Source organism: Neoarius graeffei, chromosome 8 (genome assembly GCF_027579695.1).
Source record: "Neoarius graeffei isolate fNeoGra1 chromosome 8, fNeoGra1.pri, whole genome shotgun sequence".
NCBI classification, from domain to species: Eukaryota; Metazoa; Chordata; class Actinopteri; order Siluriformes; family Ariidae; genus Neoarius; species Neoarius graeffei.
In genome coordinates this window covers 64,719,519-64,745,424 of record NC_083576.1, presented here as the reverse complement: position 1 = coordinate 64,745,424, position 25,906 = coordinate 64,719,519, and the positions used below count along the sequence as shown (strand labels likewise).

At 42.7% G+C, this 25,906-nt stretch overlaps 1 protein-coding gene across 4 annotated transcripts; it reads right to left on the bottom strand.

The window, feature by feature from the left end:
- Positions 1-1,448: 1,448 nt before the first annotated feature.
- Positions 1,449-13,453, bottom strand: g3bp1 (GTPase activating protein (SH3 domain) binding protein 1). Of its 4 annotated transcripts, none has more exons than XM_060928027.1 (12): positions 13,332-13,453; positions 12,131-12,247; positions 7,173-7,254; positions 6,891-7,064; positions 6,545-6,635; positions 6,360-6,453; positions 4,122-4,332; positions 3,806-3,907; positions 2,996-3,116; positions 2,455-2,580; positions 2,251-2,360; positions 1,449-2,146 (listed from the first exon to the last, which is right to left on the bottom strand). In XM_060928027.1, the coding sequence occupies exons 2-12, from the start codon at positions 12,223-12,225 to the stop codon at positions 1,919-1,921; spliced, it is 1,434 nt and encodes a 477-aa protein (XP_060784010.1). In that variant the 5' UTR covers positions 12,226-12,247; positions 13,332-13,453; the 3' UTR covers positions 1,449-1,918. The 4 variants fall into 4 exon arrangements, with proteins under 4 accessions (XP_060784010.1, XP_060784011.1, XP_060784012.1 ...); XM_060928028.1 differs by having other exon boundaries at positions 2,996-3,113; XM_060928029.1 differs by lacking the exon at positions 3,806-3,907.
- Positions 13,454-25,906: the final 12,453 nt, after the last annotated feature.

The window sequence follows — 25,906 nt, the reverse complement described above, 5'->3', positions numbered from 1 at the left end:
CAGCAGGGGATAAAAACCTGCTTTGAGTTACTGCCAAGACTATTATCAGAGCTACTGTTATAGAAAGTAAGTCACATTCTGACCAATCAGATTTGAGAGTTCAACACCAGCATTGTGAAATAAATATATTTACCTACACATTGCTCAAATACAGCAGGATTTTTTTTATTGTGTACTCCTAGAACATAATGGTTCATTGATTAGCAAATCTGCTTTACTTCCAAAAAAAGGCTGTACTTTGGCTCTTTGAGACAGAAACACCATTTTAAGGTTCTGTCATTTACAAACCTTAAGGGTTGCAAATTTTCCAGATGTATAAATCTAAATATTTACCTGAGAATATACTGATACCTTTTAATATCTAGTCTCAAAGCAAAAGGTTATGTAAATCACAATGTGTGTCTCATGTTGCAGGCTTTTATTAGGGCACTCCATCTGTTCTGTGGGTCAATGCCAGCTGAGGACGACATCTTGAGCTCATGTGGGTCACAGGATGAGGACTCCAGCACATGTGTGCGATGGAGGGAGGCAGTGGTGTTTCTCAATACTAGTCTCATGCCACCTGCTGACACATTTCACCTCACTCAGTCATAGGGTTCTGTACAGTAGCCCTCTACACTTAATTCAATTTATCAGGTGCTACATATTTCTTTATCTTTTTTTATGCAGGGACGAAAAGGGGGCCAAGATTTGGGTATTGCTGGCTGTAATACTGTGCCATGAAACTGTGTTTGACAATTTGCTCCAGTTGTCCAGGGTGTACCCCGCCTTTCACCCGTAGTCAGCTGGGCTAGACTCCAGCTTGCCTGCGACCCTGTAGAACAGGATAAAGCAGCTAGAGATGAGATAGTTTGAGGCTATAGTTATTCTATACAGGTCAAGTTGAAATATTTACAAGGAACTCTGCCATGTCAAGTACAGGACCACTAGACAGATTTATTCTTAACAGAATTTGGAAAATCAAGCTGCTCAGTTCCTGCCATGGCAAAGTGTTAGCTAAGTAAATTGAGACGATTCCTAGCCAGCCCCAGGAAACCTGCAGGAGCAAAGTTATATCCCGAAGACTCTAAAAAGCAGCAATTTCCAATGGGGCACAAAACGCATCAGTTTTATTCAATAAATTAAATAGTGTTGGCAGGGGACCAAATTGTCCATTTTCATGTCACAATTTAAGATCAACCAAAAACAACTACTTTCAGATGTGTGCAGCGTGTTGCACATTTTTCTGAACAACACAACCCGATGCGTTATGCCACTGAGCGGAAGCAGAAAATTGGAAATTCAGTTAGAGGAGCAATCCAATTTAACACGTGAACAGGGACACGTTCGGTAATGTACAAGCCAGCTCTGCTCTGGAGTTTTGCTTTGGGGTGGCAAATGAGCTTTTCTTGAAAATGTAGCACTTTCAAGATTATAGTTTGAACGGCGCATCGCAGAACACACAGGGCTCAAAACAGTACATCAAGTTTATTCTGTTCTCTCATCAGCAGAGTTGTTAAAATATGTAATTCTTGATGAAGTGCAACAGTAGAAGGCAAACAGGATTCTTTACATGCTAGTCACTCGGACAACCATGATTTGACTTGGCGACAATTCCAAATAAAACCATATTTGCACTTTGACCTGACAAGCGGGCGCTAGCAATACACAGGATTGCCCGAGCAGTAAAAACACGTTCCTTTAAGAAACAGGGAGAGAACGCTAAAACAAAGATTAAACAAAACGCTGGGTTTTTCTTTTTTCACAATTCAAGTAGTTTGTCTGTCTACAACAAATTCGAGTTCAAACTCAAATACAGGAGGAGTCCATATAAAGGGGGTATGCCACTCCACAGCCCAGGAGCAGCATAGCAGACAGGATGAGGAAAGCTGTTACACAGGGTGACTTGCATCAGCAGTGATTTGAGACGAGAGCTGCTTCACTGGCGTGGTCCTGCATAACGCCCCTCGCTGGAGCCTGCACCGCGCCCGGCACCAAAACTTGGTTTCTGAGCCATGCTCCCTCGAGGAGGCGGACCCCTCGGTCCTCCTATCCTGTCCCGTGGTCCTCCCGGGCCTCTGGGACGGATGTGCCTTTCCCCTTCGCGTGCTGAACGCGTTTTCTTTTCCTCCACATTCAGACGAACATCTCCCCGCAGCTTAATGGGCTACAACACAAGATGACCAATACTGACATGACCTTTTTTAAAAAAAAAAAAAAACCCAACCACTGTCCAGAAAACATGCGGATTAATTCCAATGTCAGACATACCCGATTGCTCAGGATCTTCTGTACGGGCTCAGAATCATCAAAAACCACAAATCCAAAGTTGGGCAGTTTGCCACCACTGTTGATCCTCAATTCCAGTACTGTTCCATACTCTGAAATCAGACAAACACTTTCATCACCATATCAAGACACAGACGCCTATGCATCATCATACACTTAGCCTTCTCAACAGGGACTTAAACTCACGTTCAAAGAACTCTTTCAGCTCAGCCCTGTCCACATCATGCGGCACGTTTCCTACAAAGAGCTGCTGGCTGTCGGGATACCGGACCACCCGCCTCACCTCAGGCTCTCCACTCTCTCCTTCCCGCACTACAAACACACAAGTTTAAGAGATGAAGCCATGATTTACATTACATTAACCCTACCATGTAGAAAATTGCTTCTGGCTGACTTATAATGCTTTGCATTATAAAAACTTCATTTGTTGCCAAGACATGCAATTTTATTGAGTGAAGGCAGAGAAAGGGGGCTGCATATAGTTCAGCATGCAGAAGGCAGCTTCAAAATCATGCCAGAGAGAAAAGGGAGGGAAGGAAAAAGCCATTTACTCGTGAAGCCTGGGTCTTATGTAATTACTTTGATTAAAATGACCCAATTACTTCTGGCAAAGCCAAACCCTTAAGCAGCAGACAGCATTCACATCGGCTGTGAAAGAACAACCCATATCAAACGATTTATGCAGTTCTTTTTGGGTTGCGCATTGTGTCTATACGGTATTGAATACCTCCTGGTCTTGGAGCTCTCTGTGTTGGAAGGGGTCCTGATCTTTGTTCACGTGGTCTCTGATCTCTCTGAGGTCTCTGTACTGTGGTCTGGGGTTCTGGTTTAACTTCGACTCTGGGCTGCTGCAACAAGACAATCAATATATACCAAAAGGCGCGCGTGCACAAAAAAAATATTAAAAAAAAAAAAAATTATATACGCAGCAAGTTCAGTGTTAATATTTTGACTGTGCACAAAATCTCACCATTTAGCTCAAATAAAATCAGAACTGCTCTTAAAGGAAAAGTTCACCCTGAAACATTAAAGATGCTTATACTGAAATAGTTATGATGAACTTGGAGATTCTGTGATTAGCTGTATGGTGCTTTATTTCTATCAGTTCTGCAAAATTTTTTTTTTTTTTAGCAGTCTGATATGACAAGTGTTACTGGCACAGCTAAGAGTGTGTTTAAGAGGAGAAAATTTCAACCTTCAAACAAGGGAAAAAAAACTAAAAAGGCTGGAGATGATGCAAGAGTTAAATCCCCACTGGCACCACTATCAGCAGGTAATCTAAGTTTTGTGGGTAACCAAAGAGAAAATGAACCAACATGTTCAGGGTGGGGGAGGAAGAGACAAACCAACACTTCAAATTTATCATATTTACAAGGTAAAATGCTGGACTCCATTGAAGATCACGTTCATTATAAACACCAATATACTGTAAAGCAATTCAGGGTGGATTTTCCTTTGTTAATCAGTAAACCCAGCATCTTGCCAAAAGATTAGCCTACTACTGAATTAAAATAAGGAGCTGTTTATGATTGCACACCTGATTTGCTGGAGCTTTGACTACATGAGGGGGGATTCCTGAAGCTGGCACCACTCCTCCCTGGGGGAGATTCTTACTGGTGACTAAAGCCCATGAGAAAGGCTGAGGGGGGAAAAATAAAATATATATATATAAAAAAAAAAATGTGCGTCTTAAATCCCACAGTCTATACTCGTAGTATATTTTAAATAATAATTTGAGCAAACCTTATGAACCATTATAGGTATTAATCAAATGAAATTAGAAGGGGCAAAATTCCTGAGAGCTTCCAAGCCCCTATGTGGAGGGTAGGTCTGTAACTAGAATAGGCACATACCCGGTTTTCGTCTGGTATGGCGGCCGCAGACTCTGCAGGAGTAGGTGAGGGAGGCGCTCTTGGGCTTTTCTCCACAGTAAGGGGCTCAGCCTGGCTTGCTGAATCCTGTTTCAGCTCTACCGCAGCTGCCTCAGGCTCCATCTCAGGCTCGGGTTCAGGCTGGGGCTCGGGAGTTACAGACACCTCCTCCTGAGGAGCCTCGGGCTCCACGCTGAAATGACATGCCCTTAAAAGTTATCCTTAGACCTTTGATAAATGACTGATGCTGCACTGCAGCCTCCAAGACAAACGGTAAAAAGACTACTGCATTCAGCCAAGTTTGGCTTCCTCAAACAATTGACTGCAATGCACGTATGCTTAAAGTTGGCAAATATTAGATATAGGCATCAAGTGACTTCAGTGCATCAGGTTAGATCAGATCGCTAATACTTAAGCAGGTATAATCAACACTTGAATTTTTTTTATAAACTCCCTGAGCACACCCAGCATTCCCACATGTTCATGAAACTCCGCTCTATGGAACTACAGTGGTCGGATATTTATAACTTCCGCCTCATCCGCAAAGCCATCAGGATTGCAGGTGACCCCACCCACCCACCTCACAGCCTCTTCAGTCTGCTGCCATCGGGGAGGAGACTGCGGAGTCTCCGGGCCAAAACCAGCAGGCTCAAGGACAGTTTCTTTCACCAGGTGGTCAGGAGGCTCAACTCCCTCCCTGTTCTGCCCCTCCTCCCCCCCTCTGCCACAGATTCTGCCCGCACACCCCCCTGCCCCCCCTTCAGCATCTGACATGTCACCCTCACAGTCGTCCCCCCAATACACAAATACTCTCAACGTTCACTAACACACTGAACTCAGGGACTGCACATTTCACTTTACCTCGCTCATTTGCACTATTCCGCACTACCTCACCTTAACAGCTATTAGTTTATTGTTTATACTGCTTATTTCATGTTTACCTGCTATACCTCAAGTGCCCTTGACTGTTTATTTGCACCAATTTATGTGTTTAGTCTATGTCTAGTTCTTAGTGTTTATACTGTTTATATTGTTTATTTCAATTATTCTATTTATTGCATTGCCTGTTTGCACCGTGGGTCAGAGAGGACTGATTTCATCTGTGCTGTACGTCGAGCATGTATAGCATATTTGACAATAAAGTTGACTTGACTAGTGTAGAGGGTTTTCTTGGCTACTTAATACACTTGAGCAGAGGCCAATGCTTAACACCTTATATTTTATTACATTTTAGATGTGTTCTGGGTTATTCATACAATTCAGAAATTTTAAACATTGATCACTGACTTGCCCTTTAAATCAAACTCCATATACATGCATTAACTGCATTTCATTACCAGGTCATATGAATTAACAAGATCCACTCAACATAACTAAAGAATAGTGTGAGACCATGCTTGGCCTCAAGACCACTCTAAAAAGGTCTTGGCCTCGTCTCGGAATCAACCGCATTTTTACTTCGTATTGTCTCAGAGACCTGGGATTTTACTTCAAGACCGTAACTGTGTGGATTTGACTAACCTGCCTATACACTGATATATTTGTTAACATTACTTTGATTAGATGTAAAGCTTCCCGCTTCAAATAGAACCAGTAACGTGACTTAACCTGAATTTGAAGTTTTCATTACTGTTAACAGTCATCAACCCTCCCACTCCTCCCTTCACACCTACTGGTCTGGTCATGACTTGGTCTCAGTTTAGGTGGTCTTAACTACAACACTACTAAAGACGTTTTAATTCAAAGCTTGGGCATTTTAATGAATATAGACTTAATTCCACCCTGAAAAACATGCTCTCTTAATTTAAAGTTAATGGGTGGTAATAGGAGAAACTCCGCCAAGTAACTTAATCATGACCAAGATCAAGAAAAATTAACTTGGCAATTATTGTGCCCTAACAGACTAAAACCGAACATCGTCCACACACAGTACCAATAAGACATCCCATGTCCCACTGAATGTTTACATGTTAACAAAAATAAACCACACCCCTTTACGTTGTGTGAGCAAGTACGTAGTCCACAAATATTTGACATACATTTTTCTATATAAAAACACACACCAATTCCTGCAACAGCCACACTCTCCTTTAGAGACGATTCAAATTACAGCCATCCATCTACAATTCTGGCCATCAAGCCTAACTACTGTACACTAGTGACACCGGACCTTTTTTTTTTTTGCAGTCAATTGGATAAAAATAGGAAATGGAACATTACCAAGGACTCTGTTCGTAGAACGCTGCTGCCTCTTCCTGCTGCACCTCTGGTGAGTTCACCCTCTCCTCCAACTCCTCCACTTCCTCCTCAGACTCTGGAAAGGTAAAGAGAATGAATGATGCCATCTGCAATGCAAAGAGGCTTCCTGCATGAAAGCACCTTAAAATAACATGCCAGTGGCTCACCCTCAGGAGGTTCAGAGTCCGAGTCGCCAAAGACTTCATCCTGATAGCGGAAGATGTCGTTGTGTACGTAGAACTTGTTTGCAACAGTGCCCTGGATCGGAGGATATTTGGAATAAATAACAGGAATAAAAAGTTTAGCCGACATGATAGAAAGATCATAAAGCAAACAGTTGAAAGCTAATTACCAAAATATACAACTTCATTAACAGTACTGGCTGTCTGCGCAAACACATTAACAGTTCAGATCTTTAATTTATGCTTAAAAACTATGACAAATTACATTTCTAAGAATTACACTGAGGCATGGTGTTTTAAAATGACAGCTTTACAATCTTGGATGCTGTACCTCTGGGGCCAACACAAAGGTCTGCATGAACTTCCTCATGGGCTGCATGTTGTTAGACAGCTCTCCCATCACCTGCACCACAACCCCTTCGTTCAGAGTGGCATGAGCATCAACATGCCTGATTTTGGTGTGGCAGTCACGGAAGCTTAGAGCCATCACCTTTTTATGAATTTCCTATCCAGAACAATGAAAAATAGCTTAAAAACCACCACACTATTAGAGTATACTAAATAAACCGAGGATGGGTTTTAATTAATGTGAATAAAAGGCTGGCGTACATACCGACTGGCCATAGACAGCCTCTACAGGTTTGCCATTGTTGTCCAAGCCACCATGCACATAGGAAGAGTTCTTGCCGTAAAACCTGTAGGTTTAAATGCTACATTAAAAACAGGATAAAAACATCCACTTTTTCTTAAAGCATATATGCAGAGCCATGGCCTCACGCTCGTTTATAAATGCCTTGAGACCTCAAGAATAGCACAGGAATAGTTTTAAGCGTTAACAATAAGTCTAATAGTAATTTTTATGATTAAAAGTGATTTATATAGGCAGCGGTCTGAATGAATGACCTTGATGTCCGTAATGTCACAACAGGAAGTCTATCAGTCTCACTGCCACTTCCACTATACTAAAACACAGAGCTGACTGCAACTCCGATCCTCCATTTTGAGCTAATTTATCGCCATGCCACGTAGATGTGTTTTTGGCCGGTGCAGCAACACGACAGAAGGTGGATTTACGTTGTATTCATGGGCCAAAAATGTTCAAACTGCAAAGATTTGGACGAGTTTTGCGAGAAGGTCACGGGCACATTGGGCGCCTACAAAGTGGTCTCTCCTCTGCACACTTTACTGAAGACTCGTACGAGACCTCTGATCTGTTGAGGAGCGTTGGCTATAAGCCCGTACTGAAAGAGGGTGCAGTACCAACAAAGAAAACTACAAGTATTTATTTTATTTATTAAAAAAAGGAAAGCGAGTTCAGTTGCACCAGTCCTCCCGGAGTGAGCTGAGGGTTGTTGCTAAAACCCAGGACAGAACGGGATGGGACATATCGCTCGGGCAGTGACCTTCCCACAGTTGTTGCTAAAACCGGTGACGTCCCGTTCTGTCCCGGGTTTTAGTAATTGTCTGAGCCCAGCAGTAATGGCAGAATACACAGTATGAAGAAAAGTGAATGAGTGGAGCAGCCGTCTTATTTCTAAACTGGATATTGCTGCCATTTCACCCTTACGTGGAAGTGAATGAAAGGAGAACTGAACGAACAACTGAAAGTCAGATTGTTTCAAAAACAAAGTCGGCCACAAGATCAGCCTTCAAGCGAGAACACAGACAGGTAAGCTCCAACTCTCATCTGGGTTTAAAAAAAAAAAAAAAGTTTACCTGCATTTAGATTAATACAAGTAACTTGTATTGTGTATTTAAGTTACCGGTATAAGATTATTTAATTTGCTTCAGAATGTGATTGTCTCAGTTCATCTGATTATTTAATTAGCTTTTTACGGTTTATCAGTGAAAATGCATGCATGTACATGTATGTTGCATAAGTTATAACACCCATCCTGTTTTAATGAGAGTCAACCCACAATCAATGGAGTCAAATCAGTCTTAGTTGAGCAAGTCGGTAACGGTATTTCTTACCTTCACCATAAATTTTTATTTAGAGGACTTTGGTCTATAGCTGTCAAAGGCCTCAGCCTTAAAACCGGTTCCTGCTGTGACGTCATGCACTCAGGGCTGGCTGGCTCAGCGGGGCGGCTCAAATGCCAACTTGGCGTTCGATTTTAACTCTCAAAAATATTTTTTTATTCCCATTTATGCAGCATACAAGAGTCAAGGATGGAGATACTAAGCACTCAAATTTATTTTAAAAAATAAAGGCTCTGCGTCTCTCTAAGTAAAGCTGGAAGATTTTGCATCAACACGTGTCACATCACTCACCCTGAGGTCCAGCATCTATGTGGAATGAACAATGTCAAAGCACAATAGCAAGAACACGACCAAGGCTGCATAAAAAATTATTAACATCAGTGTTTGCTCCTTTCTCATTAAAGCTCAATAGATGTAGTAGTACATGACCTCAGACCTGACGCACAGCATGTCTACAGAAGGAAAAGAGGGACAAACTTTTGACATTTTAAAGTGACCCACAGATCTTTTTGTAGTGAGCAGTGTCAAATTTCTCAAATGTTTAACGCTATACACCGAATACTAACTTTCCTGGTTTCAAAACGAATGACGCCGACACGTGTAATAAAGGAATGAGGCAAGCGAGTCATCGCTACATGCGCCGTCTTGTTAAAAACTGCCAGTAACACATTACAAATAACATACCAAGAGACTGATTTCTTCACAGAATTTCATCAGATCAGAAACACTGTCACAACTAATTGCCATCATATGAACCATCTGTAATTTTTGGTTTCCTAACTTGAGCATAAGTGTAAACTTGAATTTAAATAGCCATTTCTTTGCTGAGGATTTCCATTACAGTAATTCAAAATACAGATGAGAAGTCAAACACAAATAGATGCTAGGCTTGCTATTGCAATACAAAAATTTATTACCAGCGCGCCAGTGACGCAGTAGCTCACACGGCCGTACCATGAGAAACCAGACTCGTTAACAATTAGCCAAGTTGTTCATGAGAGCAATTTAAACAATTTGATCTTCCAAACAAAATCAGAATCAAAAACCATTGAAAACTCGAGGAGTAGTGATTTTCCTGAAAGCTCATTAACCAGCCTAAGTAGCAACTTGTTAATGAGAAATCACAAATCCAGGGACTAACTTTCGTGCAGATCTTCCAAACAAAATCAGAATCAAAATCCATTGAAAAAACTCAGGGAGGAGTAGTGATGTGTGACTCGTGGATGGAGGCCGCCGCATGAGGGCAATAGCTCATCGGCCTACACCCGTGTGAGCTAAATATACACAAAATATAATCTTGATCTCATTTCACCAAGAACCTAGGGTTGAGCAATAGGATAATACAGTTGAGATAGTACAGGTATTGTGATAGCATCTTAAAAGAACAATTTAAAAAAAACTAAACGCAGCTGATTCAACGTAAATGTTTTGCAGTTCCAAACTGCTTAAAAAAAAAAAAGTTTGGCAAAATTATGAATTCATAATTTGCTTAAGTTTTGAAAAATATTCAAGTTCTCCCATTTTCAGGGTTTTGACAGCAAGCTGTTAAGCCTCTATAGTGTGATCTGCTCCAGTTGGGATCACCACCTTGAGTGTTCCAGTGACCCTTAGAGCTACAGTATGTGGGCTGGAGTCTTCATACTCCTGGCAGAATCACCCATGCTGAACAGATTGAAGGGTAGGGACCAAACAAAGAGTGATCCCCTGGTCCTCCAGGGTGGGGGATGGGCTGAGGACTGATAACCCTCTCCTGTAAAAACACACCATTACAGAAACTGGAAACAGAGAAAGCCCATCAAACCTTGGGGCTGTGGCAGCTAACTGAGGCTACGTTTACATTAGACCGTATCTGTTTCGTTTTCTTCGCGGATGCACTGTCCGTTTACATTAAACCGCCTGGAAACGGGAATCCGCCAGCGTCCACGTATTCAATCCAGATCGTGTCAGCTCCGGTGCTGTGTAAACATTCAGAATACGCGGATACGCTGTGCTGAGCTCTAGCTGGCGTCTCATTGGACAACGTCACTGTGACATCCACCTTCCTGATTCGCTGGCGTTGGTCATGTGACGCGAAAAACGGCGCGGACTTCCTCCTTGTATCACCTTTCATTAAAGAGTATAAAAGTATGAAAATACTGCAAATACTGATGCAAATACTGCCCATTGTGTAGTTATGACTGTCTTTAGGCTTGCCATCCTTCCACTTGCAAGTGGTAAGTGATATGCGCTGGGATCACACACACAGCGGCTCAGTCCCGAATCGCGGCTTGTGCACTACACTCGCGCGCTGTGTGAGCTGCGCAGGGCCGGAGTGCACACCCTCCAGAGGGCACTCGCTGTTCAGGGCGGAGTGATTTGGAGCGCAGGATGCCTGCGGAGCCGAGCGTATCTGTGTATTGGCGTTGCTATGTGCACGCGAATCGTGTATTGGTGTTGCTGTGTGCACACTAATCGTTTTAAAAACGTTAATCTGATGATCCGCTGATACGGTCTAATGTAAACATGGGCCGAGAGACATGGAGAGAGACTCTGAAGGTCTTGTGCACCACAAGGCACAAAACAGATAGGTAACATGTAACTACTATGATACACTGCAGAATGTATTGTAGAAACGCATGCATCACGACATGATGTTACAGCTTCCACCCAGTAATGTAATTTACTGTAAACATGACATTACTTTCTGCCACAAAGTGTCAGACCTTTATATTTATACCTCAACATCACATGCATAATAAAGATGTCTAAGTATCATGTGATGTGTATGGAATAGCGTACAGCAAGCCAGTCCTTATTGCGAAATAAACCCCGACAGGATGACGCAAGATGTCAATGTGCAGACAGACAGGCCTTCAATCGCCCAGAAGGGGTTCATTTCACAGTAATGGCTAGCTCACTGTTAATTATCCCACTTATTACATGGCTACTTACAAATGAAATCAATATTTTGACAAAATATTGACATTTTTATTGCTTCTGCTAAAGACGTGGTCCATAGCAACAGTTTTGTTTTACAGAAATTTTTTTTTTGGGCTATTTTCACCTTTACTGGATAGGACAGTGTAGAGACAGGACAGGAAATGAGTGGGAGAGAGACGGGGAGGGATCGGGAAATGACCTCAGGTCGGAATCGAACCCGGGTCCCCAGATTTATGGTACGGCGCCTTAGCCACCTGAGCCACGACGCCCCCTGGTTTACAGAAATAACAGACCCTTGAATGCTGTAATTGGTCAATCAAAATTGAGTACTCGACAACGGCATGAAATGATTGCCAAGCCCTGCAAGAATCTATAGGGAAAGAAAAATTACATTTCAAATGATGGCACAGTGGTGTAGTGGTTAGCAATGTCGCCTCACAATAAGAAGGTTCTGGGCTCGAGCCCAGAGGCCGACAGGGGCCTTTCTGTATGGAGTTTGCACGTCTGCATGGGTTTCCCCCACAGTTCAAAAGACATGCAGTTAGGTTAGTGTGTGTATGAGGACCCCATTGAAAAGATGTCCATGGTGGCAACTTATGAGATTGTGTAATTGGGCCATCCTTAATAAATGCATTCCAATGTTATATTATAAATATTTTGAACCCTTACCTGTGCAGATAGTCAGGAGCCTGGTTCAGAAGGGTGTAATACTGTCGGACAAACTCTCGCCCCACAAGCTGGGCACTTGGCTTCTCCATCACCATTTCTTTGGTCAGCTGGTTTGAACTGAAACATAAAGGCTTTAAATCACACCTACTGGAAAAAGAAAGAAAAAAATCCCAAGGCCATCTGCCTCATTACCAATACAAGTAAATCCTTTGTAAGCTAAGATGGAGGCGCATGGCTTGCCCTGATCCAAGAGCCAACAACCACCAAACTTGTGCTGCCGACCTTCAGTAAACGTTTGTATCCATGGCAACACAAGCCACATTTAGTTGTAAAATAGCAGAGCGGTTAGATAACGCGTTACGTCTGAGACACGCAGTTTGCTGGCCAGGCCTGTGAGAGTCGGCCATGGGGAAAGAGCCTGCCTCGTTACTAGCTCTCAGCCTGGCTTTGTTATAGCATCAGGTTAAAAGATCATGATCTACCCATGAGATATTCATCATTAAAACAAAAAGGGGGGAAAAATCGGTTGATAGACAGCGTCAAATAGATTCGATAGGTTTTATTTTTTAATTTATTTATTTAAGCACGTGCTCTCCATTATTTTCAGAATAAGACACTGGCTAATTAGCGAGGAGCTACGTCGGATATACAACATCGCAATCGCTAAGTACGTCACGCTCGATATCTAACTACACCCGAGTGAAATAATAATAAAAACATGTTCCGATGCGCAAAGAAAGAAAACGACAAGCACCAGCCTGGAGACTGACTTTACACTGATCTACGAGAGCTAATTTCGCTGTATCCGGATAAGTGAATACGGCGCTGCATTCAGGACAATCGGTTAGCATAGCGCGCTAGTATTTCTCACACAAACAGCACTTCTAATGTAGTGAGAGCTAATTGTGCTAACTAAAAACCAGGCAGAAATAGCAGAGTTAAAAAGAAAAAGAAGTTAATACTGCTTCAGAATCGAATATGCACTCATGCTAATTATTAGCAGTGATGCTAATTAGCTTGGTAACGTTATACAGCTAGCTAGCTAGCTCACACTGATGTCGCTAAGCTAAGACGCAATGTTAGCCAACACGGCTAGCTAACGAGCACGCTGCGTTAGTCTCAAACATTTCCCCCACAAAACAAACAAAAACCTCACAACTAACGTTCTTATAACTCCCTTACTCATATTCAAACTACTCACCAGTAGTAAGATGTTATAATTATTTCGAAGAAACCTGGAGTGAGTTGAATGAAATCACCGACGCGCCGGGTGGAGTACGTAAGAACGGCAGCGCGTGCTTCAGCCGGTTTCAAAGTAGTACTAACTGCGTGCACGCGCTGTAGCGGGCCGCAACTACTAAGGACCAATAGACTGCCAGGATAGGGCTAGTTCAACCAATCAGTGATCTCGGTATTGAACTCTTCCAAGCATTAACCAATCATCTCCATCGTTCTAATATTCAGCATGCTATTAAATTCACGCCAGGGCGTGGAATAATCCACAAGCAAAGTTGTTAGACCTGCGCTCTCCAGGTGGTGTTTAAAGACGGTGTGAGAACATACATAGATAGATAGATAGATAATTAATTCTCATGGGGGAGAAAAGTGCGTGAACGACATTTTCAATTGGACGAGGATATGATGCGTGGTTGAAACGATAAAAACAGTGGAACCCAATTTGAAATTTATACAATTAAAGAGTTTTGGAATTGTTGATATTGTTCTATCAGTTATTATAGGTTATGGGACTCATGTATCAGGCATGAATCTTAAATCAGATTTTTAGCTGAAAAATCTCATGCCTGAATATTGTATACATACAGAGACCCACAGAAAATAACACAAGTGATGCTTTAGAAGAATAGTCACAGTGAATGAAAGTATTACTGGATTGCATCAAATGTGTTTTCCTTCTGTAAGCTCATGTAAAAATACAGAGAACTAGAATCTCAAATATAAATTAAATTTTAATAAGATTTAACCAACAGAGTAACAACTCAGGGCAGCACGGTGGTGTAGTGGTTAGCGCTGTCGCCTCACAGCAAGAAGGTCCGGGTTCGAGCCCCGTGGCCGGCGAGGGCCTTTCTGTGCGGAGTTTGCATGTTGTCCACGTGGGTTTGCTCCAGTTTCCCCCACAGTCCAAAGACATACAGGTTAGGTTAACTGGTGACTCTAAATTGACTGTGAGTGTGAATGGTTGTCTGTGTCTATGTGTCAGCCCTGTGATGACCTGGCGACTTGTCCAGGGTGTACCCCGCCTTTTGCCCGTAGTCAGCTGGGATAGGCTCCAGTTTGCCTGTGACCCTGTAGAACAGGATAAAGCGGCTAGAGATAATGAGATGAGTAACAACTCAGTTAAATAAATACTGCACTGTCTCAGTACTACTAAAATGCATCTCTCTCACTAAACACTTTCCAACAGAATTTTTAAAACGCACTAGAAATCCTATCGGAATGCATCAAAGGAATTTGCTCATTTGCAAAATTTGACAAAGTTTTCAAACAAAATTTAAAAATGGCACTATAAATACTACCATACGATCAAAATATACTCCACAAATAAATTCACTCAAATGCAAAATTTTAGTACTACGAAAATACACTCACTAATAATCTTTCACTTAAAACCTCAAAACTCTATCAAAATCAGTCACTTTCCAGATAATTCACTTGTAAACTTTCACTTAAAACTTTCAAACATAAATTCAAAATAGCACTAAGACACGACCACACTATTCAAATACACTCACAAAACAAATTCGATAGTTACGGCCACCCGACCCAGCGTGAAAAATTTTCCAACCGCAATAAATTCGCGAGACCCGGATGTAAACATACAGACTTCTAAACTTTTACCTGTGTGGTCAGTGAATTGCTTATCTTGCAAAATGCGTTGGTCTGGCTGGTCGAACATTTGCTTATCCATAGAAATTCATTCTCCCATGCAACCTGGTATTTACATTCATATTTTTGCTGTTTGGTATTGGGTTTAGTGGCCATGGTGAATGACTGCTTGTAAAAAATGTCGGACAGCCTGGGTGAATCCTACAATACGAAAGTGACTGTCGTTCTGTTCGTTGATTGGTTAAAAATCAGTTGACGTCAGAAGTGTTTCTCATACTATTCTGATTGGACATAATCGGGAGTATTTTTAACTTGGCAGTAGGGATTTGCCAAAACCGGGAGATTCTCCAGTTTTTAACAAATATGATCTGGAGGCGGGAGACAGAGGCTAAAATCGGGAGCCTCCCGCCGAAATCGGGAGGGTTGGCAAGTATGGTATAATCTATAATCAGAAACAAAAGAAAACCATGTACATAACACATGTGTATTATAATTGTAAGGAGAAAAAAAACATTATGTTGTACAAAACAGGGGAATTAGTGTAATTATTAAAATTTTCTATTTAGATAACATTTTTAAAAATTTCATTTATTTGTTTATAAGGAATAAAACATGAATGGGGTATTCTGTTATAGTCAAATAATCACATAGTCAAATAATCATTCACACAAAAATAATTACAAGTTATGTTACTGGCCTGTAAATAGTAAAATACTAATCTAAGCAGGATAGTGATATCCATCCATCCATCCATCCATCCATCCATCCATCCATCATCTGTAGCTGCTTATCCTGTTCTACAGGGTCTCAGGCAAGCTGGAGCCTATCCCAGCTGACTACGGGCGAAAGGCGGGGTACACCCTGGACAAGTCGCCAGGTCATCACAGGGCTGACACATAGACACAGACAACCATTCACACTCACATTCACACCTACGGTCAATTTAGAGTCACCAGTTAACCTAACCTGCATGTCTTTGGACTGTGGGGGAAACCGGATGACCTGGAGGAAACCAACGCGGACACGGGGAGAACATGCAAACTCCATACAGAAAGGCCCTCGCTGGCCACTGGGCTCAAACCCAGGACCTCCTTGCTGTGAGGCGACAGTGCTAACCACTGTTCCACCAGGCCAGCGATAAAACTATATAATATATTATATTCACAAAAAGAAGAATATGTATATAATTTATATTTACATTAGACATCTCATCTCATTATCTCTAGCCGCTTTATCCTGTTCTACAGGGTCGCAGGCAAGCTGGAGCCTATCCCAGCTGACTATGGTTGAAAGGCGGGGTACACCCTGGACAAGTCGCCAGGTCATCACAGGGCTGACACATAGACACAGACAACCATTCACACTCACATTCACACCTACGGTCAATTTAGAGTCACCAAAGACAATGACCCTAAGCACACAAGTCGTTCTACCAAAGAACGGTTAAAGAAGAATAAAGTTGATGTTTTGGAATGGCCAAGTCAAAGTCCTGACCTTAATCCAATCGAAATGTTGTGGAAGGACCTGGAGCGAGCAGTTCATGTGAGGAAACCCACCAACATCCCAGAGTTGAAGCTGTTCTGTATGGAGGAATGGGCTAAAATTCCTCCAAGCCGGTGTGCAGGACTGATCAACAGTTACCGGAAATGTTTCATTGCAGTTATTGCTGCACAAGGGGGTCACACCAGGTACTGAAAGCAAAGGTTCACATACTTTTGCCACTCACAGATATGTAATATTGGATCATTTTCCTCAATAAATAAATGACCAATTATAATATTTTTGTCTCATTTGTTTAACTGGGTTCTCTTTATCTACTTTTAGGACTTGTGTGAAAATCTGATGATGTTTTAGATCATATTTATGCAGAAATATAGAAAATTCTAAAGGGTTCACAAACTTTCAAGCACCACTGTACATTGGTAGAATGAGACCAAATTAATTATGAGCAACAAGAACATGAACGTTAACAAAAACTGAAATAACAGAAATAATGGTTCCAAAAAGGCAGCATGGTGGTGTAGTGGTTAGCACTGTCACCTCACAGAAAGAAGGTTCTGGGTTTGAGCCCAGTGGCTGACGGGGGCCTTTCTGTGTGGAGTTTGCATGTTCTCCCCATGTCTCTGTGGGTTTCCTCTGGGTGCTCTGGTTTCCCCCAAAGACATGCAAGTTAGGCTAATTGGTGGCTCTAAATTGACCATAGGTGTGAGTGTGAATGGTTGTGTGTCTAATGGCCCTTTTCCACTACCCTTTTTCAGCTCGCTTCAGCTCACTTCAGCCCGACACGGCTCGCGTTTCGACTACCAAAGAACAGCACGACTCGGCTCGCTTCAGCCCTGCTTAGCCCCTAAAACTCGCACGGTTTTGGAGTGGGGCTGAAGCGAGCCAAACCGAGCCGAGTGAGGCTGGGGGCGTGAGCAGACACTCCCCTGTGCACTGATTGGTTAGGAGGAGTGTCCTCACATGCCCACACACGCCCCGCGAGCACGCTGGGATCTGTAAACACCGTAAACCCGGAAGAAGAAGAATTACGAATTACGAGAATTTCTGAAGCCTTATGCGCCTCGCCTCATCTATACGCTCGTGCCAGTATCTGTTGGCGTTGTCGGTGACAACAAGCCACAGCACCAAGACCAGCAACACTAATGACTCCATGTCCTCCATGTTTATTGTTTACTATTCGGGTCGTGAGACTACCGCTTAAAAGCTCACTGATGTCACTGTTTGCACTGCTTAACGACATCACGTGATGTCCACCCACTTTCGCTAACTCCACCCAATGTATCCACCCACTTCCAGCCAGCACGGTTCAGCGCGGTTGTAGTCGAAATGCAACTCCAACAGCCCCTCTCAGCCCGATTCAGCACGGCACGGCTCAGCCCGACTCAGCCGTGTTTGTAGTGGAAAAGCGGCATATGTAAACAAAAGTCCTTTCCATGCCATGTGGCACAGAGGGTGGCACGATCTCCGTTTCCATAGCCCTCGGCCTCTCGCCTGTTACATAGCTCGGGTTACAGTGGGGGACTAGTCCTCTGGTAACCACGAGAGTTTGACTCCCCACTCGCATCTGCATTGCAGCGTGCCTTGCCAGATGGCATTTTTATGATGGACTTTGGTATGACCCAACCGTGAGTAGAACTCGCGATCTCCCGATTGAGAGGTGGACACGCAAACCACTAGGCCAATTCACGTTGTACGTCAACAACCATACTCATACAGGCTGTGGAATTTAAGTGATGATTGATTGGTATTAACAAGCCCAAAGTGTGAGAAGAAAACCTTCACCACCCTGACCTGTTGACACAAAGCAGGTTAGGGCCCATGGATTCATGCTGTTAGCACCAAATTCTGACCCCACCATCCATGTGCCTCATGATTCCTCAGACCAGGGTACATTTTTCCAGTCTTCATCTGTCAAGGTTTGGTGAGCCTGTGCCCATCTGGCACCAACTATCATGCTACCATCAAAATCACTGAGATCACATTTTTTCCACATTGCCCAAAGCTTCTGGCCTGTATCTGCATGATTTTATGCATTGCACAGCTGCCACAGAAATGGCTGATTAGATAGTTGCATGAATGTGTACGCATGGTGGTGGTGCAGTGGTTAACACTGTGCTCACAGAAAGAAGGTTCCAGGTTCAAACCTCATGGCTGACTGGGGCCTTTCTGTGTGGGGTTCACGTGCCTGTGTGGGTTTCCTTGAGGTGCTCCGGTTTCCTCCCACAGTCCAAAGACATGCGGATTAAGGCCAACTGGCTACTCTAAATTGCTCATGAGTGTAAATGGTGGTTTTATCTCCGTGTTAGCCCTGCGATAGAGTGGTGACTTGCCCAGGGCATACCCTGCCTCTCACCTTTAGTCATTTGGGATTGGCTCCAGCTTCCCCCACAACCATGGCTGGCTGCATGAACTAATGTACAAGTACTGAGCTCTTTGCCTTTATTACTCCTCTGACCTCTTTTCTATGATCTAATTAACAGTTATTCCATGAAATCAAGTCATACATGAGCTGATAGCGGATGAGGCGCGTAGCACTGAGTTGGCTATAAGACATGTATGACGAGATTGAGTGGAATAACTGTTAATTATTCTATCCACAGTCATTGGATTTTGAGAAACGGAGCATTTTTATTTTTTGCAAATTCGATAAATAAAAACTTTACACAAATCATCCAACAAAATAATTTCCACTTAGAATGTAAACAACCCGGCAAAATGACAGTCACAATTTGTGAAAAATACTATAATAATAATCTCATCTCATTATCTCTAGCCACTTTATCCTGTTCTACCATCAAATACTTTGATTCCATATTTTGCTGCTTTTTTGTGTGTATTTTTGAGGTTTTGTTTTCAAGTTGAGTTTTTATTTCGTCCTCAGTTGGTTCAGCAACATACTCCACCATTTTGTTTTTCTCTACTCATGGTATATTCATCAGCATCGAGGCCATGCTGAAGATGCAACTACACTGGGCAGGGCACATCTCCAGGATGGAGGATTGCCACCTGCCTAAGATTGTGCTGTATGAACTCTCCACTGGCCACCGTGACCAAGGGGCACTGAAAAAGAGATACAAAGACTCTCTCAAGAAATCCCTTGCTGCCTGCCACGTTGACCACCGCCAGTGGTCTGACCTAGCTGCTGACTGCGAGGCCAGGCGACACATCGTCCACCAGGCTGTCTCCTTCTTTGAGAACTCCTGCAGGGCTAGCCTTAAGGATAAACGGAGAAGAAGGAAGAACCACGTGACAGCACCAAACCCAGAACAGACAGTTTTCCCTTGCAGCCACTGCAGTCGGACCTGCCTGTCCCACATCGGACTGATCAGCGACCAGCGTGCCTGCAGTAGACGTGAACAGCCCCCTTGATAATCTTCATGCATGAAGCCAAGCCATGAGTGAGTGACTGATTCATGGTATATGAGCTGATATCCTAGTAGTAGAGTAGCTAATCAGAGCATGCAATTGCTCATATCCAGTGAATGTGGATAGAATAAGTAGATGATATCTGTACTAACTTGGCCAGACTGCTTGCCTGATCTTGCTAGTCTCATCTCATCTCTAGCCACTTTATCCTGTTCTACAGGGTCGCAGGCAAGCTGAAGCCTATCCCAGCTGACTACGGGCGAAAGGCGGGGTACACCCTGGACAAGTCGCCAGGTCATCACAGGGCTGACACATAGACACAGACAACCATTCACACTCACATTCACTTTAGAGTCACCAGTTAACCTAACCTGCATGTCTTTGGACTGTGGGGGAAACCGGAGCACCCGGAGGAAACCCACACGGACACGGGGACAACATGCAAACTCCGCACAGAAAGGCCCTCGCCGGCCACGGGGCTCAAACCCAGGACCTTCTTGCTGTGAGGCGACAGCACTAACCACTACACCACCGTGCCACCCATCTTGCTAGTCATCTGTTATAATATAACAGATAATTTTGAATTATCTGTTATAATTCTGGCAGATGTCATACCAATGTCAGTTATATAACCTTGATAAAAGGTTGTTTATAGCTTTTATAAATCTGTTATTGCTGGATACACTTGATCCAGTTTCTTTTAAAACATCTTGACATTGATATTCTTTGTAGATATTCCATTTTACTTGATAAAAGCAAAAACCATGGTGGTTGCAAATACTGGAACTTGACTAACATTCCTGTGCACAGCTGCATTTTCACACATTCAGTAGAGTAGTGTGACATGCCAACACATATGCCAACTTCAATTCATTTGTTAAATTATACATTTGCAGCTGCTTTCTGATTATGATGTTCAGATTAACTAACCAACAAAACTAAAATTTAAAGGTAGACTGACTTTCAGATTTTTCAGGTTTAGGGTCATAAAAAGAATTTTCCCTGACACCCAATTATTTTTGTTTAGTGGACTGAAAGATATTGAATTCAAATCACAGACTTCCAATTTTGTTTATTTATTTTTTTAAATGGAACAATTAATGAATTTAGAGCCACGTGACCCTAAATTCTCTGCTATTATTTCTTCCTTCACCATGACGCAATCCAAGAGACTACGTCATGCATCATGTGGTGAGTTTTCCCTGTTCGCGCAAGGAATTGTGGGATACAAATTTGAAACGGGAGAGGAAAATGGACGATGCGAATGAAACGTGGAAGACCGACTACAGTAACAAAGTGAGAAGAAAAGACGTTATGTTGTGAAGGAAGAGAAATGCAGGACCAAACTAATAAATATCGGCGGTCAGCAAGCACCTTGGTGTGATCAGCTGTTTGTTTAAGGCCCGGTCCCACTGCACTTACGGATGCAAAGAGGATGTAAAACGTAAAAAAATCTTTGCCATCTGTTGGAAAACGCTATGCATCTGTTGTGTACTCATTGCATACGTGCTTCATACGCTCTATCCATCGAGCATCCGTCCACTGTGATTTCATCCGCGCAAAAAGTTTTGAGCTGCACAAAACTTTTAGAACGGATGAACTTTCCGCCATGTACGATGTAAATCCACGACATATATGAGCAACAAACGTTCTATGTCCGTTATCATCCGTTAAACGTCTGCTGTATCCTCTCTGCATCCTCTGGGCATCCTCGCAACTCACATCTGCTGCAGCTGAAAACGGAAAGAGGGAGGAAAGATAAGGTACATGAAACATCTATTCGTCGTTAGTAGCACGGAAATAGAAAGGATGTAAGCGTATGCATCTCGTATATAAAGTATTCAAAACGGACAAAGCGTTTATATCTGGGATGTATCTCGTATATTTAGGATGTCTGGAGTATGTCTAGAGTATGTAGAAGGACACCTAGCGCAGTGAACGGTCTGCATCCGATATACATCCGCGCAACATCCCCTTTGTTTCCGTTAGGCGTACGTGATGCATCCCCTTCATCCGCTATGCATCCGCTCTTTCTGCTATGCGTCCGCTTCTCAGTTATCACCGGTAACCCCTTTGGAGCTGTCATCCACTTCCATCCGCTTTCATCCGCTAGGCTTCCTATGAACATGCGTTTAACATCCCCGCTATATACTACCCACGACAGTTCTTTTCCGTTCTGTTTTCGCAAATTTTCGCCAATTTTGTCCATTTCTGGAGTGGATGAAAACGGATAGAGCCACCCCCGAAATTTTGCTCGTCCGCTGTGTCCTTTTTGCATACGTTTTGTGTCCATCGGCCAGTGGGACCGGGCCTTTAGCAACAGAATGATGTAACTGTCAGTGCACGGTCAAGGTAAACCTGTAGATGGCAGTAATATAACACTGGATCCCAGCTGCTGTAAAACCCAAAAGAAGAAGACTATGATGCCAAAAGATAAACTTGCACATGCGCACACTGGACTTTGTCTGCTTGACTGCATGAAGTGAGCAATTTCATGCACGCTATTTGCTAGAGAATCCCCTCAAATTAAATAACTCCCCAACAATGGAATGGCCTGTTTTTTGTTGTTGTTTTTTAAAAGATATTACAGAAATAAACACATTGCAATGACCAAATTTCAGAAGGAACTAAATTTCACTAGTTTTATGAAATCAAAAAGCTGTCTACTTTTAGTGAAAGTTTGTGTAAGTAAAAATTAAAGCAATTAAATATCAAGAAAATTACTACAATGGCACATCACATGACTTGGCTTCCTCGAGCAACATCACAACAAATGGTCACAGCAATTGCTCTTCCTAACTAAACAACTATGTATGTATGTTTGTATGTGTGTGTGTGTTTATATTATGTTATGATATTACACAGTGGCGTGAAGATATGAAGTTTATCTTCGAGTGCTGAATATATTCATGAGTGAGCACAGCGAATGAGTGAAAATCAAGTTAAGTGTATTTGTATAGCGCTTTTAACAGCAGACATTGTCGCAAAGCAGCTTTACAGAAAATTAAAGACTTTAAACATGAGCTAATTTATCCCCCTCTTTATCTTCTCATGTTGAAAAAATCTTTTCAGCATGAAGATAAACTTCATATCTTCGCGCCACCATGTAATGTTCTTTATATTACATGGACTCCTCGACAAAAAATATGCAAGTTAATCGAAAGAATTTTAATTTTGAACTGGTTAATCATTTTGACAACACGCATCAAGTCAGCGGGAAAACACTGGGAGTGACGTCATTGGAGTGAAATATCAGGAATTATTATACATATGGGCCACTTTTTCCATGGAATAAAGACATGTATTCTGTTCCCTTCTAGCAGGTTTATTGATGGCATGCAATATTGTTATCATATCACTTATCCTCTGTGTATTACATCACTCTACCCAATGGAGAATGAGCATGCAATATTGTTATAATATTGCATATTGTCAAGACAACACAATGTCACATGTTGGAGACGTAAAACTTCCGCGTTAGCGAGTGACAGTGACAATTTGTAAACAAACATGGCCACCAGGTTTGCTTTGTTAAAAACGGAAGATTTTGAGAGAATTTTGGCTGCCAGGTCACTCCGTTGTGTGTAGCTGTCGATATTGATTTTCAAAGTAACTAAGTAAATTACACAGGGAAAATAATATTTGGCTTGACTGCGCTAGTTGGCCTTTGCTAACACTACACTGGCTGGAAGGTAAATTGTAATACACGGAGGATAAGGCCTTCGCTAATGCTATTGCTACACTGCCTGGAAGATAACTGGATTACCATGCTAACAGCACTGAGTCGCGGGTAAGCTAACATTGGCCTTCGCTAATGCTACTGCTACGCCGGCTGGAAGGTAACTGGACTGCCGCGTAACTAAGATTAGATATTATTTGAATGATGGACCATTCTCAGCACAGAATTGAGACAGTGTGTGGTGCTGGGATATTGTAAATACCTCATGGCAGCGCTGGGTTGAAAAACAGTCCACCAGGCCAAAAATATTCAGACAGCTATAGTGCTGTGGTCAGGCACTGACACGGGATAAAGAGCTGGAGGACAATTAACACACTGTGAAACGAGAAGGATTAGCTATATTCTTTAACTGTACACCTACAGAGTGCACCATGTAGTAGTGTTACACTCCTATTAGCAAAACACTATACCATGTCAGCTTTGGATGATTTGCTACCTAAAAAAGTTTGGTCTCTTTCCATGAATGACACATTGTGCATAACAACAAACAGGCAGTGATCTATACAAACTGAATACAAATAGGTGTAGCTCAAAAACTCACCACTGGATGTATAGGCATGTACTTTACATAAGCCATGTGTAGTTTAAATTGCTGGGTTTCAGTCATCTGACTTTTCTTAGCAGTTTTACCGGAAGTGAAATAGCTGGTGGTCTAAACAGCTGCTGTAGTGCAAACAACGAGCAATAACTTATCAGAGTATGCTCGTAATCTAGAAGCCATTGCTCACCTTAGATATGTTCAGAAGATTGCTATGTGCAGTGGAATCGACCCCTACAGTCTGGGAAAGAAGGATTTGTCATACGATCTCGAAAACTACCCTTCAGTCAAGTTCCCCAACATCTGGCATTGCAGACATCCTTCTACACCACAAAACAGATGAAAGCGTGGAAGAGTATGGAGGCTTACAACTTTTTTGTATGTGGGCGGGTGTAGGACCTTGGTATCAAGGCGCTGCCAAATGAATCCTGCATTGTTTTTGCCTAAGTATGTATTTTTTAAAGCTTTTCATTCACATCTTTACAATGAAGCGCTGCAAGTTGAAGTGTAAACAAACAGTTCACTTGATTCTCACTTGTGTTCACTCTTATCTTTCAGGTAAATCATTCACAAAGATCATCAGAAACCTCTTTAAAGACCTGGATCTTAGTTAAACAAGATGGAGAAGTGATCACGGTGCATTGTAACTGTATGGCTGGGTAGGAATTTTGTCGCGACCTTCATGCATATGGACTTTCTCATCTCATCTCTCATCTCATTATCTCTAGCCGCTTTATCCTTCTACAGGGTCGCAGGCAAGCTGGAGCCTATGCCAGCTGACTACGGGCGAAAGGCGGGGTACACCCTGGACAAGTCGCCAGGTCATCACAGGGCTGACACGTAGACACAGACAACCATTCACACTCACATTCACACCTACGGCCAATTTAGAGTCACCAGTTAACCTAACCTGCATGTCTTTGGACTGTGGGGGAAACCGGAGCACCCGGAGGAAACCCACGCGGACACGGGGAGAACATGCAAACTCCGCACAGAAAGGCCCTCGCCGGCCCCGGGGCTCGAACCCAGGACCTTCTTGCTGTGAGGCGACAGCGCTAACCACTACACCACCGTGCCGCCGCATATGGACTTTGTGAGGAGTAAACAAAGAAACAGCTGGGGACTTTAGCGCTTCGTGACTAAAAAAAGTACCATAAAATAATGACACATAGCAAGAAAAGTACTTGGAAAACACTAACGCCATAGCTGAGAGGGAAATACAAACCTTTCACCAAGTGATCACTGCAAATTCAAGCATGCTTCGACTCGGCTTCCTTCGATTTCAGTGAGAGGTTCAAAAGGCAGCTATCTCAACATCTTTTAGTGAAATCCTGTGTTCATTCACCCTTTTTTATTAGTTCACAGGGAACCCTGAAGAAACTTAGCAGTTTCACAGTTTGATCGATTAAAACAACCTAAAACAATGCAAGCGTAAGGCATTTTTCATGTGAGCAATGTGCCTTCTCCATACAAACGCTTTGTCAGCTGAGTTTTGGTAGACCGCCAGCTGAAGTTCTGAATAACTAATGAGGTGGATGTGACGTCACATGAAACCCAGCAATAAGCCAGACATTAAAGCTTTAGAAATCCACAGAATTACATTAAATTAATGGCATTTAGCAGATGCTCTTAACCAAAGCGACGTACAACATACCCAAAGCAATTGGGGGTTAGGTGCCTTGCTCAAGGACACTCCAGCTATTCCTGCTGGTCAAGGGAATCACACTGACAGCCTTTTGGTCCCAAAGCTGCTTCTTTATCCATTAGGCCATGACTTCCCCAAATT